This window comes from Dendrobates tinctorius, unplaced genomic scaffold (genome assembly GCF_039654945.1).
Source record: "Dendrobates tinctorius isolate UK_male_01 unplaced genomic scaffold, ASM3965494v1 ptg000160l, whole genome shotgun sequence".
NCBI classification, from domain to species: Eukaryota; Metazoa; Chordata; class Amphibia; order Anura; family Dendrobatidae; genus Dendrobates; species Dendrobates tinctorius.
The window spans coordinates 13908353-13926885 of NW_027361827.1; the positions used below are offsets into that span (position 1 = coordinate 13908353).

At 41.3% G+C, this 18533-nt stretch overlaps 1 protein-coding gene across 1 annotated transcript in view; it reads right to left on the bottom strand.

Moving 5' to 3' along the window:
• PAX5 (paired box 5) overlaps positions 1–18533 on the bottom strand; it is a 402829-nt gene that overhangs the window by 10737 nt on the left and 373559 nt on the right. The window contains exon 10 of the mRNA XM_073549659.1: positions 11269–11355. Coding sequence (XP_073405760.1) covers positions 11269–11355 — 87 coding nt within the window. The remainder of the gene's footprint in view (positions 1–11268; positions 11356–18533) is intronic.

An 18533-nucleotide genomic window follows, 5' to 3' on the forward strand; every position in this document is an offset into this window, starting at 1 on the left:
GTCGCTTGGGATATGTCTCTATTAGTGTTGAGCATTCCGATACCGCAAGTATCGGGTATCGGCCGATACTTGCTGTATCGGAATTCCGATACCGACTTCCGATATTTTTTCAATATCGGAAGTCGTGCACCCTGTGGGGGTCTGTACCGGCCTGCCGGGGGGCTGTGCCGGCCTGCCGGGGGGCTGTGCTGATGTCCGGGGGTCTGTGCAAGCATCGTCCGATGGGACTATAAGTCCCATCTGGCGATGCCTGCTACCATGACAGTGATTGACACATTAGCCAATGATGGGACAGTAGTAGTCCCATCATCCGGCTAATGTGTTAAATGTTAAAAAAAAAAAAAAATACTACATACATACTACATACATGCTACATACATACTGCATGCTACATACATACTACATATATACTACATGCATGCTACATACATACTACATGCTACATACATACTAAAAATTCCCACACAGCAATGGCATAAAGTGAGACTAGGGACTTTTTTTTTTTTAAGTGGCGGAGGAATACAGTGCGGAAGGATACCTACCTTCCGTCATTGGATTCCTGCAGCCCGTAGAGAACGGCGGCATCAGCTGATGCCGCAGTTCTCTACCCAAGATCGTTGTGGGACACACTCGTGGACTGCTTCGGATCGTGGGTGAGTATTTTTGTGGTTTGTTATGTTAATATTTATTCCGTAAAAGACAATGGCTTCGGGGAACAATGTGACAAGTATTGGTAAGTATGTTACTCTATGTTATATGTACTGTATGTCTATGTATGTATTGTATGAATGTATTGTATGTAGTATGTATGTAGTATATATGTGGTATGTATGTAGCATGTAGTATGTATGTAGTATGTATGTAGCATGCATGTAGCATGCAGTATGTATGTAGCATGCATGTAGTATATATGTAGTATGTATGTAGCATGTAGTATGTATGTAGTATGTATGTGGTATGTATGTAGCATGTAGTATGTATGTAGCATGCATGTAGTATGTATGTAGTATGTATGTAGTATGTATGTAGTATGTATGTAGTATGTATGTAGCATGTAGTATGTATGTAGCATGCATGTAGTATGTATGTAGTATGTATGTAGCATGTAGTATGTATGTAGCATGCATGTAGTATGTATGTAGTATGTATGTAGCATGCATGTAGTATATATGTAGCATGTAGTATGTATGTAGCATGCATGTAGTATATATGTAGTATGTATGTAGCATGTAGTATGTATGTAGCATGCATGTAGTATGTATGTAGTATGTATGTGGTATGTATGTAGCATGTAGCATGCATGTAGTATGTATGTAGTATATATGTGGTATGTATGTAGCATGTAGTATGTATGTAGCATGCAGTATGTATGTAGCATGCATGTAGTATATATGTAGTATGTATGTAGCATATATGTAGTATGTATGTAGCATGTAGTATGTATGTAGCATGTAGTATGTATGTAGCATGCATGTAGCATGCAGTATGTATGTAGCATGCAGTATGTATGTAGCATGCATGTAGTATATATGTAGTATGTATGTAGCATATATGTAGTATGTATGTAGCATGTAGTATGTATGTAGCATGTAGTATGTATGTAGTATGTATGTAGCATGCATGTAGCATGCAGTATGTATGTAGCATGCATGTAGTATATATGTAGTATGCATGTTGCATGCATGTAGTATATATGTAGTATGTATGTTGCATGTAGTATATATGTAGTATGCATGTTGCATGCATGTAGTATATATGTAGTATGTATGTTGCATGTAGTATATATGTAGTATGAATGTAGCATGTATGTAGTATGTAGTATGAATGTAGCATGTAAATTTTTTTTTTTTTTTTTTTTACATTCAACACATTAGCCGGATGATGGGACTACTACTGTCCCATCATTGGCTAATGTGTCAATCACTGTCATGGTAGCAGGCATCGCCCGATGGGACTTGTAGTCCCATCGGACGATGCCTGCACAGACCCCCGAAGCCTGCACAGCCCCCCTGCAGGCCGGCACAGCCCCCCGGCAGGCCGGCACAGCCCACCGGAGCCTGCACAGACCACCGGCAGGCCGGCACAGCCCCCCGGCAGGCCGGCACAGCCCACCGGAGCCTGCACAGCCCCCCCGGCAGGCCGGCACAGCCCCCCGGCAGGCCGGCACAGACCACCGGAGCCTGCACAGACCCCCTGGCAGGCCGGCACAGCCCCCCGAAAGGCCCGTACAGACCCCAGAGAGGCTGTACAAGGCAAAAACAGGGTTTTTCTTATTCCGATACCGGAAGTCCCATAGACTTGAATGGGACTTCCGGTATCGGCATCGGCGATACCGATACTTTTTTTAAAGATCGGCCGATCCATTCCGATCCGATACTTTGAAGTATCGGACGGTATCGCTCAACTCTAGTCTCTATCAGTTTTGCACATGGAGAGACTGAAATTCTTGCCCATTCTTCCTTGGCAAACAGCTCGAGATCAGTGAGGTTTGATGGAGATCTTTGTGAACATCTGTTTTCAGCTCTTTCCACAGATTCTCGATTGGATTCAGGTCTGGACTTTGACTTGGCCATTCTAACACCTGGATACGTTTATTTGTCAACCATTCCATTGTAGATTTTGCTTTATATTTGGGATCATTGTCTTGTTGGAAGACAAATCTCTGTCCCAGTCTCAGGTCTTTTGCAGACTTCAACAGGTTTTCTTCAAGAATGGTCCTGTATTTGGCTCCATCCATCTTCCCATCAATGTTAACCATCTTCCCTGTCCCTGCTGAAGAAAAGCAGGCCCAAACAATGATGCTGCCACCACCATGTTTGACAGTGGGGATGGTGTGTTCAGGGTGATGAGCTGTGTTGCCTTTACGCCAAACATCATTTGGCATTGTTGCCAAAAAGTTAAATTTTGGTTTCATCTGACCAGAGCACCTTCTTCCACATGTTTGATGTGTCTCCCAGGTAGCTTGTTGCAAACTTTAAATGACACTTTTTATGGATATCTTTGAGAAATGGCTTTCTTCTTGCCACTCTTCCATAAAGGCCAGATTTGTGCAGTGTACAACTGGTTGTTGTCCTATGGACACACTGTCCCACCTCAGCTGTAGATCTCTGCAGTTCATTTTAGTTATCATATGGGCCTCTTGGCTGCATCTCTGATCAGTCCTCTGCTTGTTTGAGATGAAAGTTTAGAGGGACGGCCGAGTCTTGGTAGATTTGCAGTGGTATGATACTCCTTCCATTTCAATATGATCGCTTGCACAGTGCTCCTTGGGATGTTTAAAGTTTTGGAAATCATTTTGTATCCAAGTCCAGCTTTAACCCCTTCACCCCCAAGGGTGGTTTGCACGTTCATGACCGGGCCAATTTTTACAATTCTGACCACTGTACCTTTATGAGGTCATAACTCTGGAACGCTTCCATGGATCCTGGTGATTCTGACATTGTTTTCTCGTGACATATTGTACTTCATGATAGTGGTAAAATTTCATTCAAATGACTTGCGTTTATTTGTGAGAAAAACGGAAATTTGGCGAAAATTTTGAAAATTTTGCAATTTTCCAACTTTGAATTTTTATGCCCTTAAATCACAGAGATACGGCACTCAAAAAACTTGTTAACTAACATTTCCCACATGTTTACTTTACATCAGCACAATTTTGGAACCAAAATTTGTTTTTGTTAGGAAGTTATAAGGGTTAAAAGTTGACCAGCGATTTCTCTTTTTTACAACACCATTTTATTTTTAGGACCACATCACATTTGAAGCCACTTTGAGGGGTCTATATGATAGAAAATACCCAAAAGTGACACCATTCTAAAAACTGCACCCCTTAAGGTGCTCAAAACCACATTCAAGAAGTTTATTAACCCTTTAGGTGCGTCACAGGAATTTTTTTGAATATTTAAAAAAAAATGAACATCTAACTTTTTTTCATAAAAAAATACTTCAGGTTCAATTTTTTTTATTTTACCAAGGGTAACAGGAGAAATTGGACTGCAAAAGTTATTGTGCAATTTGTCCTGAGTACGCTGATACCTGATATGTGGGGGGGAATGACTGTTTCGGCGCATGGCAGAGCTCAGAATGGAAGGAGCGCCGTTTAACTTTTTCAATGCAAAATTGGCTGGAATTCAGATTGAACGCCATGTCACGTTTGGAGAGTCCCTGATGTACCTAATCAGTGTAAACCCCCTACAAGTGACCCCATTTTGGAAACTAGACCCCCCTAGGAACTTATCTAGATATGTGGTGAGAACTTTGAACCCACGAGGGCTTTACAGAAGTTTATAACGTACAGCGGTACAATTAAAAAATCATATTTTTTCGACAAAAATGATCTTTTCACCCCAATTTTTATTTTCCCAAGGGTAAAAGGACCCTAAAAGTTATTGTGCAATTTGTCCTGAGTATGCTGATACCCCACATGAGGGGGTAAACCACTATTTGGGCGCATGGCAGAGCTCGGAAGGGAAGCAGCGCCATTTGACGTTTTTGGCTGGAATTGAGATCGGACACCATGTCGCGATTGGAAAACCCCTGATGTACCAAAACAGTGGAAACCCCCCACAAATGACACCATTTTGTAAACTAGACTGCCCAATGAACTTATCTAGATGTGTGGTGAGCACTTTGAACCCCCCAGTGCTTCACAGAAGTTTATAACGCCCAGGCGTGAAAATAAAAAATTCGTATTTTTTCCACATGCATGATCTTTTAGTCACCATTTTTTTATTTTCCCAAGGGTACCAGGAGAAATTGGACCCCAAAAGTTGTTGTCCAATTTGTCCTGAGTATGCTGATACCCCATATGTGGGAGAAAACTACTGTATGGGCACACGTCGGGGCTCGGAAGGGATGTAGTGACGTTTTGGAATGCAGACTTTGATGGAATGGTCTGCGGGTGTCATGTTGCCTTTGGAGAGCCCCTAATGTACCTAAACAGTGGAAACCCCCCACAAATGACACCATTTTGTAAACTAGACCCCTCAAGGAACTTATCTAGATGTGTGGTGAGCACTTTGAACCCCCCAGTGCTTCACAGAAGTTTATAACGCCCGGGTGTGAAAATAAAAAATTCGTATTTTTTCCACAAACATGATCTTTTAGTCACCATTTTTTTATTTTCCCAAGAGTACCAGTAGAAATTGGACCCCAAAAGTTGTTGTCCAATTTGTCCTGAGTATGCTGATACCCCACATGTGGGAGAAAACTACTGTATGGGCACACGTCAGGGCTCGGAAGGGAAGTAGTGACGTTTTGGAATGCAGACTTTGATGGAATGGTCTGCCGGTGTCATGCTGCCTTTGGAGAGCCCCTAATGTACCTAAACAGTGGAAACCCCCACAAATGACCCCATTTTGGAAACGAGACCCCCTAAGGAACTTATCTAGATGTGTGGTGAGCACTTTGAACCCCCAAGGGCTTCACAGAAGTTTATAATGCCCGGGCATGAAAATAAAAAAATCGTATTTTTCCACAAACATGATCAATTAGTCCCCAATTTTTTTATTTTCCCAAGGGTAACAGGAGAAATTGAACCCCAAAAGTTGTTGTCCAATTTGTCCTGAGTACGCTGACACCCCATATGTGGGAGAAAACTACTGTATGGACACACGTCAGGGCTCGGAAGGGAAGTAGTGACGTTTTGGAATGCAGACTTTGATGGAATGGTCTGCCGGTGTCATGCTGCCTTTGGAGAGCCCCTAATGTACCTAAACAGTGGAAACCCCCACAAATGACCCCATTTTGGAAACGAGACCCCCTAAGGAACTTATCTAGATGTGTGGTGAGCACTTTGAACCCCCAAGGGCTTCACAGAAGTTTATAATGCCCGGGCATGAAAATAAAAAAATCGTATTTTTCCACAAACATGATCAATTAGTCCCCAATTTTTTTATTTTCCCAAGGGTAACAGGAGAAATTGAACCCCAAAAGTTGTTGTCCAATTTGTCCTGAGTACGCTGACACCCCATATGTGGAAGAAAACTACTGTATGGACACACGTCGGGGCTCGGAAGGGAAGTAGTGACGTTCTGGAATGCAGACTTTGATGGAATGGTCTGCCGGTGTCATGTTGCCTTTGGAGAGCCCCTAATGTACCTAAACAGTGGAAACCCCCACAAATTACCCCATTTTGGAAACGAGATCCCCTAAGGAACTTATCTAGATGTGTGGTGAGCACTTTGAACCCCCAAGGGCTTCACAGAAGTTTATAATGCCCGGGCATGAAAATAAAAAAATCGTATTTTTTCCACAAACATGATCAATTAGTCCCCAATTTTTTTATTTTCCCAAGGGTAACAGGAGAAATTGAACCCCAAAAGTTGTTGTCCAATTTGTCCTGAGTACGCTGACACCCCATATGTGGGAGAAAACTACTGTATGGACACACGTCAGGGCTCGGAAGGGAAGTAGTGACGTTTTGGAATGCAGACTTTGATGGAATGGTCTGTGGGTGTCATGTTGCCTTTGGAGAGCCCCTAATGTACCTAAACAGTGGAAACCCCCACAAATGACCCCATTTTGGAAACGAGACCCCCTACGGAACTTATCTAGATGTGTGGTGAGCACTTTGAACCCCCAAGGGCTTCACAGAAGTTTATAATGCCCGGGCATGAAAATAAAAAAATCGTATTTTTTCCACAAACATGATCAATTAGTCCCCAATTCTTTCATTTTCCCAAGGGTAACAGGAGAAATTGGACCCCAAAAGTTGTTGTCCAATTTGTCCTGAGTATGCTGACACCCCATATGTGGGAGAAAACTACTGTATGGACACACGTCGGGGCTCGGAAGGGAAGTAGTGACGTTCTGGAATGCAGACTTTGATGGAATGGTCTGCCGGTGTCATGTTGCCTTTGGAGAGCCCCTAATGTACCTAAACAGTGGAAACCCCCACAAATTACCCCATTTTGGAAACGAGACCCCCTAAGGAACTTATCTAGATGTGTGGTGAGCACTTTGAACCCCCAAGGGCTTCACAGAAGTTTATAATGCCCGGGCATGAAAATAAAAAAAATCGTATTTTTTCCACAAACATGATCAATTAGTCCCCATTTTTTTTATTTTCCCAAGGGTAACAGGAGAAATTGGACCCCAAAAGTTGTTGTCGAATTTGTCCTGAGTACGCTGACACCCCATATGTGGGAGAAAACTACTGTATGGACACACGTCGGGGCTCGGAAGGGAAGCAGTGACGTTTTGGAATGCAGACTTTGATGGAATGGTCTGCGGGTGTCATGTGCATTTGGAGAGCCCCTGATGTACCTAAACTATTGAAACTCCCCACAAGTGACCCCATTTTGGACACTAGACCCCCCACGGAACTTATCTAGATGTGTAGTGAGCACTTTGAACCCCCAAGTGCTTCACAGAAGTTTATAACACTTGGACGTGAAAATAAAAAAATATTTTTTTTCCACAAAAATGATATTTTTGCCCCCAATTTTTTATTTTCCTAAGGGTAACAGGAGAAATTGGACCCCAAAAATTGTTTTGCAATTTGTCCTGAGTAAGCTGATACCCTGTATGTGGGGGTAAAACACTGTTTGAGCGCATGGCAGAGCTTGGAAGGGAAGGAGCACCATTTGACTTTTTCAACTCAGAATTGGCTGGAATTGAGATCAGACGCCATGTTGCATTTGGAGAGCCCCTGATGTGCCCAAACAGTGGAAACCCCCAATTCTAACTCCAACCCGAACCCCAACACACCCCTAACCCTAATCTCAGCCCTAACCCTAACCATAACCCTAGCCCTAGCCCTAACCCTAACCCTAGCCCTAACCCTAACCCTAGCCCTAACCCTACCCTAACCCTAACCCTAGCCCTAACCCTAGCCCTAACCCTAACCCTAATGGAAAAATGGAAATAAATACATTTTTTTTATTTTATTATTTTTCCCTAACTAAGGGGGTGATAACGGGGGGTTTGATTTACTATTTATGGCGGTTTTTATGTTTGGCAGCTGTCGCACGCTAAAAGTCGCTTTTTATTGTAAAAATAGTTTTTGCATCACCACATATTGAGAGCTATAATTTTTCCGTATTTTGACACACCGAGTCATGTGAGGTCTTATTTTTTGCAGGACAAGTTGACGTTTTTATTGGTACCATTTTCGGGCACGTGACATTTTTTGATCGCTTTTTATTCCGATTTTTGGGACGCCGAATGAACAAAAACCAGCGTTTCATGAATTTCTTTTGGGGGGGTGTGTTTACACCGTTCCGCGTGCGGTAAAATTGATAAAGCGGTTTTATTCTTCGGGTCAGTACAGTTACAGCGATACCTCATTTAGGTTTTTTTTATGTTTTGTCGGTTTTATGCAATGAAAACTATTTTATATAAAAAATAATTATTTTTGCATCGCTTTATTCTGCGAGCTATAACTTTTCTATTTTTTCGCTGATGATGCTGTATCACAGCTCGTTTTTTGTGGGACAAGATGACGTTTTCAGCGGTACCATGGATATTTATATGCGTCTTTTTGATCGCGCGTTATTACACTTTTTGTTTGGCGGTATGATAATAAATCATTATTTTTTGCTTCGTTTTTTATTTTTATTTTTTAAGGGGTTCGCTAAAGGGGTTAACTAATGGGACAGTTTTATAGGGCGGGTCGATACGGACGCGGCGATACCTAATATTTGTACTTTTATTGTTTGGGGTTTTTTTATTTCCAAAAAATGGATTTATTGGGGGAATATTTTTTTTTTTCTCATTTATTTGGCTATTTTTTTCATTATTTTAACACCTTTTTTTATTTTTTTTTTAACTTTATTAAATAGTCCCAGGTGGGACATCACTGTCCTGTGACAGATCGCTGATCTGTCACATCACGGATCACTGTGACAGATCAGCGATCTGTCACAGGCAGTGCAGAAGGCTTCCTCATGCCTGCGCTTTGCAGGCACTGAGGAAGCCAGCTTCCTGCAGGTCCCCGAAGGCCCCCGTCGCCATCTTGGATTCGGGGGCCTGCAGGAAAGGAGCCCCCCGCAGCAGCGCTGCACATTGCGCTGCCGTGGGGGGCTCAGGGAAGCACGGAGGGAGCCCCCTCCCTGCCGATGCTTCCCTTTAACCCCCGGTACACCGCGATCATGTTTGATCGCGGTGTGCAAGGGGTTAACGTGTCGGGGGCGGTCCGTGACTGCCCCTGACACATTGTGCCGGGTGTCAGCTGTGATAATCAGCTGACACCCGGCCACGATTAGCGTCGCTCACCACGTGGGCGCCGCTGATCGCAGTAGACGTACTATCCCGTCCATGGGCATAGGGGCCCAGGTCCCATGGATGGGATAGTACGTCGGATGGCAAGAAGGGGTTAAACTTCTCCACAACAGTATCACGGACCTGCCTGTTGTGTTCTTTGGTCTTCATGATGCTCTCTCTGCTTCAAACAGAACCCTGAGACTATCACAGAGCAGGTGCATTTATACGGAGACTTGATTACACACAGGTGGATTATTTTTATCATCATTAGTCATTCAGGACAGCATTGGATCTTTCAGAGATCCACAATGAACTTCTGGAGTGAGTTTGCTGCACTGAAAGTAAAGGGGTCGAATAATATTGCACGCCCCACTTTTCATTTTTTGCATTTCCACAAAAATTTAATATAACCAATACATTTTGTTCAACTTCACAATTGTGTTCCACTTGTTGTTGATTCTTCACCAAAAATTTACATTTGGTATCTTTATGTTTGAAGCATGATATGTGGGAAAAGGTTGAAAAGTTCCAGGGGGCCGAATACTTTCACAAGGTACTGTGTGTATATCTATCTATCTATCTATCTATCTATCTATCTATCTATATATACAGTGCTGTGCAAATTAATTGGCACAAAGCATTTTTTTAACTAAAATCGTAAGTTGGTTACCAGTCAGTGATTCACACCAGTTTTAAATGCTTTGAACAGGTACTCACACCTGTTCAAAGCCGTTAAAACTGGTTTGAATCACTGACTGGTAACCAGCTTACGATTTTACTTAAAAAAATGCTTTGTCCCAATTTATTTGCACAGCACTGTATATATACACAGTACTTATGAATAGATTTTCCTTTTTGTGTTAGTAAAATAAATAGTGCCTACATTTAGCTTAGTAGGCAGGCTGCAAAACGCAAGTGTAGAAAAGGCGCATCAGTCGGTAACTGAGTACACAGGGGACACCCTTCCCCTTGGAGCTATGCTCAGCAACATACCACAAAATACAGATGACAATGGAATGATGTGGGACTGGTTTGAATGCTTAAAAAGCATGTTACATATGCCCCCCATAACTTCTGCCTTACAGGCAGAGATAGCCCTGCTGAACTTGGATGGAGAGGCCCGACAGATGGTCATGCTCAGACAACCATGAGACCATGATACTGTAGATAAGGCGATCTATATTCTATAGGATATGCATGGTGATATGACCTATAATCTGTGTATTCGCCTCCTCTGTCTGGTCCAGAAAGAGTGAGAGATGGTAACCCAATATGTGAATGCTCTGCAGGCAGTAACGCCCACATTACTAAGAAAATTGAAGGTGAATATAAGGGACTAGGTTCCTTGGATGAAATACTAAGAGACCAACTGGTTGCAGGCCAGAGAGACACTTACCTGAGGAAGGCCCTGAAAGAACGCTACAATCCTAGCTTGTGCTTCCTTGAATTCGGGGCAGAATCTAGGGAACTAGAACAAGAGGCACCTACTGTACCAGGTCTGGTCCGGAGCCATGAAATGGTCACCTCGAGGCACTTAAAGCCAGAACCTGTACCAGGACGGGTCATGTGGCTGCTAGGTGGGCTTACAGCCTCTATCCACCATCACCATATAAGAGTCTGAGATGGGTCAGATGTGGGAGAAGGCCTGAGCTGTGAAGAAGATCCGTGCCCCACGCCAGTAGAAGTCTGTGACCATTGCCATGCCAGTAGTCCATAACAAGACAAGTACCACTGTCTCCTCATTGTCTATGCTGTTGCATCCAATTAATCCTGCTTACAAGTATACCAGTTGAGCAGTAGTCTGATAAGTAGCATGGTGAAGATAAACACTTTAAAGCCATAGGTCTAACCTCTTTAAATGGGTAAAACAGTCTGTGACTACAGGTTTCTGAGATGTAAATCCAGTATGGTGTATCTGGCTATTTCACACATGGAAAGTCTAAACTTTTTAAATTAGTAGGGATTTAAATGTCAATCACATCATTACTCCAAGCTATATGGTCTTTGTTGTGGTTAAATATGACAAAAATAAATTATACAAAAAATTAAAGAATTAACACCCACCTAATAAGCCAGGATTAGGGAATCTCCATGAATCATTATAAGATGAATACTGTGGATGGCTGTATGGACTCCCAGAGAAATCACTCCCTACAATGCAAGCAAAGAGTCATTACATAAAAAGTATAATATGTAGATAACATTAGCATTTGGTATGTTTAGTCTATACTAATATATACATATATATATATATATATATATATATACACACACACACAGTGGGTACTGAAAATATTCAGACCCCTTTAAATTTTTCACTCTTTGTTTCATTGCAACCATTTGGTAAATTCAAAAAAGTTCATTTTCTTCTCATTAATGTACACTCTGCATCCCATCTTGACTGAAAAACAGAAATGTAGAAATTTTTGCAAATTTATTAAAACAGAAAAACTGAAATATCACATGGTCATAAGTATTCAGACCCTTTGCTCAGACACTCATATTTAAGTCACTTGCTGTCCATTTCCTTGTGATCCTCCTTGAGATGGTTCAACTGGTTCATTGGAGTCCAGCTGTGTTTAATTAAACTGATAGGACTTGATTTGTAAAGGCACATACCACATACAGTACCTGTCTATATAAGAGCTCACAGTGAATGTCAGACCAAATGAGAATCATGAGGTCAAAGGAACTGGCTAAAGAGCTTAGAGACAGATTTGTGGCAAGGGACACATCTGGCCAAGGTTACAAATGAATTTCTGCAGTATTCAAGGTTCCTAAGAGCACAGTGACCTCCATAATTCTTAAATGGAAGAAGTTTGGGACCACCAGAAGTCTTTCTAGACCTGGCCATCCAGCCAAACTGAGCAATCATGGGAGAAGAGCCTTGGTGAGAGAGGTAAAGAAGAACCCCAAGATCACTGTGGCTGAGCTCCACAGATGCAGTAGGGAGATGGAAGAAAGTTCCACAAAGTCAATTATCACTGTAGCCCTCCACCAGTCAGGCCTTTATATTAGAACTGCCAGACAGAAACCTCACCTCAGTGCAAGACATGTGAAAGTCCACATTGAGTTTGCTAAAAAACACATGAAGGACTTGCAGACTATGAGAAATAACATTCTCTGGTCTGATAAGCCGAAGATAGAACTTTTTGGTGATATTCTAAGCAGTATGTGTGGAGAAAACCAGGCACTGCTAATCACCTGCCCAATACAATCCCAACAGTGAAGCATGGTGGTGGCAGCATCATGCTATAGGGGTGTTTTTTAGCTCCAGGGACAGGATGACGGGTTGCAATTGACGGGAACATGAATGCGGCCAAGTACAGTGATATCCTGGATGAAAACCTTTTCTAGAGTGCTTTGGACCTCAGATTTGGCCAAAGGTTCACCTTCCAACAAGACAATGACCCTAAGCACACAGCTAAAATAACAAAGGAGTGGCTTCAGAACAACTATGTGAACTAAACCCATTTAGCATATCTGGAGAGACCTGAAAATGGCTGTCCACCAATGTTTACCATCCAACCTTGCGAAACTGGAGAGGATCTGCAAGGAAGAATGGCAGAGGATCCCCAAATCCAAGTATGAAAAACTTGTTGCATAATTCCCAAGAAGACTCATAGCTGTACTAGCTCAAAAGAGTGCATCTACTCAATACTGAGCAAAGGGTCTGAATACTTATAACCATGCGATATTTCAGTTTTTCTTTTTCATTAAATTTGCAAACATTTCTACATTTCTGGGGGGTTTTTCAGTCAAGATGGGGCACAAAGTGTACATTAATGAGAAAAAAATGAACTTTTTTGAATTTACCAAATGGCTGTAATAAAACAAAGAGTGAAAAATTTAAAGGGGTCTGAATACTTTCAGCACCCACTCTGTATGTATGTGTGTATATATATATATATATATATATATATACACATATAGTACAGACCAAAAGTTTGGACACACCTTCTCATTCAAAGAGTTTTCTTTATTTTCATGACTATGAAAATTGTAGATTCACTCTGAAGGCATCAAAACTATGAATTAACACATGTGGAATTATATAATTAACAAAAAAGTGTGAAACAACTGAAAGTATGTCTTATAGTCTAGGTTCTTCAAAGTAGCCACCTTTTTCTTTGATTACACTGTGTTCCTAATTATTATGCAAATTATATTTTCTATGATTTTCCTAAATAGTCAGTACAAATGACAGTAAGTCTAATAAAAGTCATCACCAGTTAGAGTATACATCGAGTTTTATTGAAGAAACCTCCCAATGATAACAGTATAATCTCCAAAATGAATAAAAACTCAAATTGCACTGTTCCAAATTATTAGGCACAGTAGAATTTCTAAACATTTGATCTGTTTTAAAGAACTGAAAATGTTCATTTGTGGAATTTGCAGCATTAGGAGGTCACATTCACTGAACAAAAAAGCTATTTAACTCCAAAACATCCTAACAGGCCAAGTTACATGCTATCATAGGAACCCTTCTGTGACATCACCTTCACAATTCTTGCATCCATTGAACTTGGGAGTTTTTGGAGAGTTTCTGCTTGGATTTCTTTGCATGAAGTCGGAATAGCCTCCCAGAGTTGCTGTTTTGATGTGAACTGCCTCCCTCATAGATCTTTTGCTTGATGATACTCCAAAGGTTCTCTACAGGGTTGAGGTCAGGGGAAGATGGTGGCCACACCATGAGTTTATCTCCTTTTATGACTATAGCAGTCAATGACTCAGAGGTATTCTTTGCAGCATGAGATGGTGCATTGTCATGCATGAAGAGGATTTTGCTCCTGAAGGCACATTTCTGCTTTTTATACCATGGAAGACAGCTGTCAGTCAGAAACTCTATATACAGTACTTTGCAGAGGTCATTTTCACACCTTCGGGAACCTTAAAGGGCCCCATCAGCTGTTTCCCCATGATTCCGGCCCAAAACATGACTCCTCCTCCTCCTTGCTGAAGTCGCAGCCTTGTTGGGACATAGTGGCCATCCACCAACCATCCATCTGGACCATCCAGGGTTGCTCGACACTCATCAGTAAACAAGACTGTATGAAAAATAGTCTTCATGTATGTCTGGACCCACTGCTACAATTTCTGCTTGTGAACACTTTTTAGGGGTGGACGAATAGTAGGTTTATGCACCACAGCAAGCCTTTGAAGGATCCTACACCATGAGGTTTGAGGGACTCCAGAGGCACCAGCAGCTTTAAATATCTGTTTGCTGGTTTGTAATGGCTTTTTAGCAGCTGCTCTCTTAATCCGATGAACTTGCCTGGCAGAAACCTTCCTCATTCTGCCTTTATCAGCACAAACATGTCTGTGCTCAGAATCAACCACAAATCTCTTAACAGTACGATGGTCACGTTTAAATTTGTGGGAAATATCTAATGTTTTCATCTCTTGACCAAGGCATTGCACTATTTGATGCTTTTCAGCAGCAGAGAGGTCCTTTTTCTTTCCTAAATTCCTTGAAACCTGTGCCCTGCTTAATAATGTGGAACATCATTCTTAAGTAGTTTTACTTTAATTGGGCTCACCTGGTAAACTAATTATCACAGGAATTTGAGATTGATTTCAGTGATCCAAAGAGCCCTGATACACAATACCATCTATGAGTTTATTTGAAAAACAAAAAATTACATCTTTATGACACTTAAATCCAATTTGCATAATAATTTGGAACGCAGTGTACTGCTTTGCACACTCGGCATTCTCTTGATGAGCTTCAAGAGGTAGTCACCGGAAATGGTTTTCACTTCACAGGTGTGCCCTGTCAGGTTTAAAAAGTGGGATTTCTTGCCTTATAAATGGGGTTGGGACCATCAGTTTTGTTGTGAAGAAGTCTGGTGGATACACAGCTGATAGTCCTACTGAATAGACTGTTAGAATTTGTATTATGGCAAGAAAAACAGCAGCTAAGTAAAGAAAAATGAGTGGCCATCATTACGTTAAGAAATAAAGGTCAGTCTGAAAAATTGGGAAAACTTTGAAAGTGTCCCCAAGTGCAGTGGCAAAAACCATCAAGCGCTACAAAGAAACTGGCTCACATGAGGACCGCCCCAGGAAAGGAAGACCAAGAGTCACCTCTGCTGCGGAGGATAAGTTCATCCAAGTCACCAGCCTCAGAAATCGCTGGTTAGCAGCAGCTCAGATTAGAAACCAGGTCAATGATACACAGAGTTCTAGCAGCAGACACATCTCTACAGCAACTGTTAAGAGGAGACTTTGTGCAGCAGGCCTTCATGGTGAAATATCTGCTAGGAAACCACTGCTAAGGACAGGCAACAAGCAGAAGAGACATGTTTGGGCTAAAGAACACAAGGAATGGACATTAGACCAGTGGAAATCTGTGCTTTGGTCTGATGAGTCCAAATTTGAGATCTTTGTTTCCAACCACCGTGTCTTTGTGCGACGCAGAAAAAGTGAACGGATGGACTCTACATCCCTGGTTCCCACTAAGAAGCATGGAGGAGGAGGTGTGATGGTGTGGGGGTGCTTTGCTGGTGACACTGATGGGGATTTATACAAAATTGAAGGCATACTGAACCAGCATGGCTACCACAGCATCTTGCAGCGGCATGCTATTCCATCCGGTTTGCAACTAGTTGGACCATCATTTATTTTTCAACAGTACAATGACCCCAAACACACCACCAGGCTGTGTAAGGGCTATTTGACCAAGAAGGAGAGTGATGGGGTGCTACGCCAGATGACCTGCCCTCCACAGTCACCAGACCTGAACCCAATCGAGATGGTTTGGGGTGAGCTGGACCGCAGAGTGAAGGCAAATGGCCAATAAGTGCTAAGCATCTCTGGGAACTCCTTCAAGACTGTTGGAAGACCATTTACGGTGACTACCTCTTGAAGCTCATCAAGAGAATGCCAAGAGTGTGCAAAGCAGTAATCAAAGCAAAAGGTGGCTACTTTGAAGAACCTAGAATATAAGACATATTTCAGTTGTTTCACACTTTTTTGTTAATTATATAATTCCACATGTGTTAATTCATAGATGCCTTCAGAGTGAATCTACAATTTTCATAGTCATGAAAATAAAGAAAACTCTTTGAATGAGAAAGTGTGTCCAAATTTTTGGTCTGTACTGTGTATATATATATATGTATACATAATATTAAGATAATATTGTGCTTTTCATGCTTTATTTTGCATACATTCTTCAGTTACAGAGTTGGTAATAAATGAAACTGAGAGACTAACATGTATGAAATAAAGCTGATGTTAAAATAAAACTTAATGAGTAACCATAAGTTTCTAAAGAATTAGAATAGAGAATAAATGAAGTTGAACAGCTTTATTAGTTTGGATTTTAATGAACACTCAGTCTTCAAAAAGTCTGTCTTCCAGCCTTGGAGTATTTGATCAGAGAAAACATGAGTGATGGATGCTGTGGATTTACAAAGATTCCATGCACATGGCATAAAACAACTGTCAGTGCAGTGATGGGGAAAGTTGGTATTTTTTTAGATAACTTCCATCTATTCTTTGACATACAAGTTTGTCTGTGGTAAGTCTGTCTCTTCATAGAGAATAAGAATTTTTATTGGATATCGATCTAGGCCATACTGTGAATGATCATCTTAAGCTATAGGGACACTCGTCTTAAGCCAGTCTTAGTTAGTACTTTATATGATTAGTTTCAAGTCAAGTTTGCATTGACTTTTTTCAGTAAATAGCAAATAATTCTTGTAGAACCTAGTTTTGTTCTCCAGACAATAAAATTAGAGCTTTTGGCTACAGAGTATAGGTACAGTTAGCGTTACTCTCGTACTATCCTTAAGTTTACTGCGGGATGGGATTGAATATGGAGAAAAAGGGGGGTAACCTAACTTCCCATCACAGTCACGGATACACACTAAGCCAATTAACCTATTAGTATATTTTTGGATTGTGATAAAAGCTTATAAATGGGAACATCCGCTCACATATACATGTGTTGGGAATGAATGGTTAGCATGGGTGCACGCAGACATCTTCTGAGTATTACATGACAAGATTACATTTTGATAACAAGATTCATCTTGGTACAAAGCAGAGTAAAGGAATTATCCTTTTCAACTCTAAACACTTCCACATGGACATCATTCCAGACAGGCTTGTGTTTCACTGTTCGATCTCCTTTTTTACTTCTGTACCAAATTTCTTCTCACTGACTGCTTCTGCAAACACACATTTCTAGCTGTCTCTGGGGATACTGTATTGCCTGACAAGCTGAGGCTTCCAATTCTCTAGTTTTTATGCCTGAGTAGTCAACTGTCAGCCTTATGCAGTGAGGGCTAGCCAAAGGCTTAAAGAGCATTCAGCACCAACAACTAAGTAATTCTTTTTCCTACATACCAGCCCTTTCCTCTGAAGAACTCGCTGTCCAGTGTATCTAGTCGACTTGTGTCACCAATGGGGATTACATGGTTAATAGTAAAGAATCTAAGCAGTAGTGTAAGTACAGCGGAAGAATAGAGTATAAACAATCTGTCACAACTATATAGGCAAAAATAACAAGATACCATCTAGCAACACAAAAATTGTGTGATGGTATTCATTGTAAAGAGGCCAGTATGTTATCTTTCTACTTCAGCATACACTTTACACAGACTTTAGTATAAAATCACCCTCAAGACACAAGGACAAACATATTAATAATACAGTAATGCATTAAGTCTAAAAGTCTTGATTATTCTAGTGGATATTTAAAGAGGTTATCCGGGATGCTAACATTTATAGTTTATCTTTAGGCCGGGGTCACATGAGTGTATATTCTCTCATCTGAGAAAATCGGTCCGATTATGCTAATTACACTCTGATTAGAGTTTGATCACAGTGTGATCTGATTTTCTTGGATGAGTAAAAGATGAAAAAAAATTCTCCTTTGTCTCCACTGTGTCAGCCCATTCAACTCGTTACGATTTTTTCCATAGACTCATTGACTTGAATGGCCAATCAAATCATGCAAATCAGGCATGCTTCAATTTTTTCCTCAGACTCTATCCAAAGAAAAAATGGACATGTGCACAGCCCCATTTGATAACATTGGTCTGAGTGTGATCCGATGTTTCTGTATGAGCCCTTAGGATAGGTCATCAATGTGACACCCGGCACCCTCACAGGGCTGGCAGTATCCGGAACTACTCAGTTGCAGAGCTGCAAAGCACAGCTCTGTCAACAGAATAGTGAATTTTTGGGTGCTCCCATGCATTATTTATGCAAGGCTACATTTTAGAATAGCTTTATTAAAAATATGCAGCATAGTGTTAAATCAGATCTAAAATAGCAATTTTATGCAATGCAATTTCACATTGTATGTGATACCT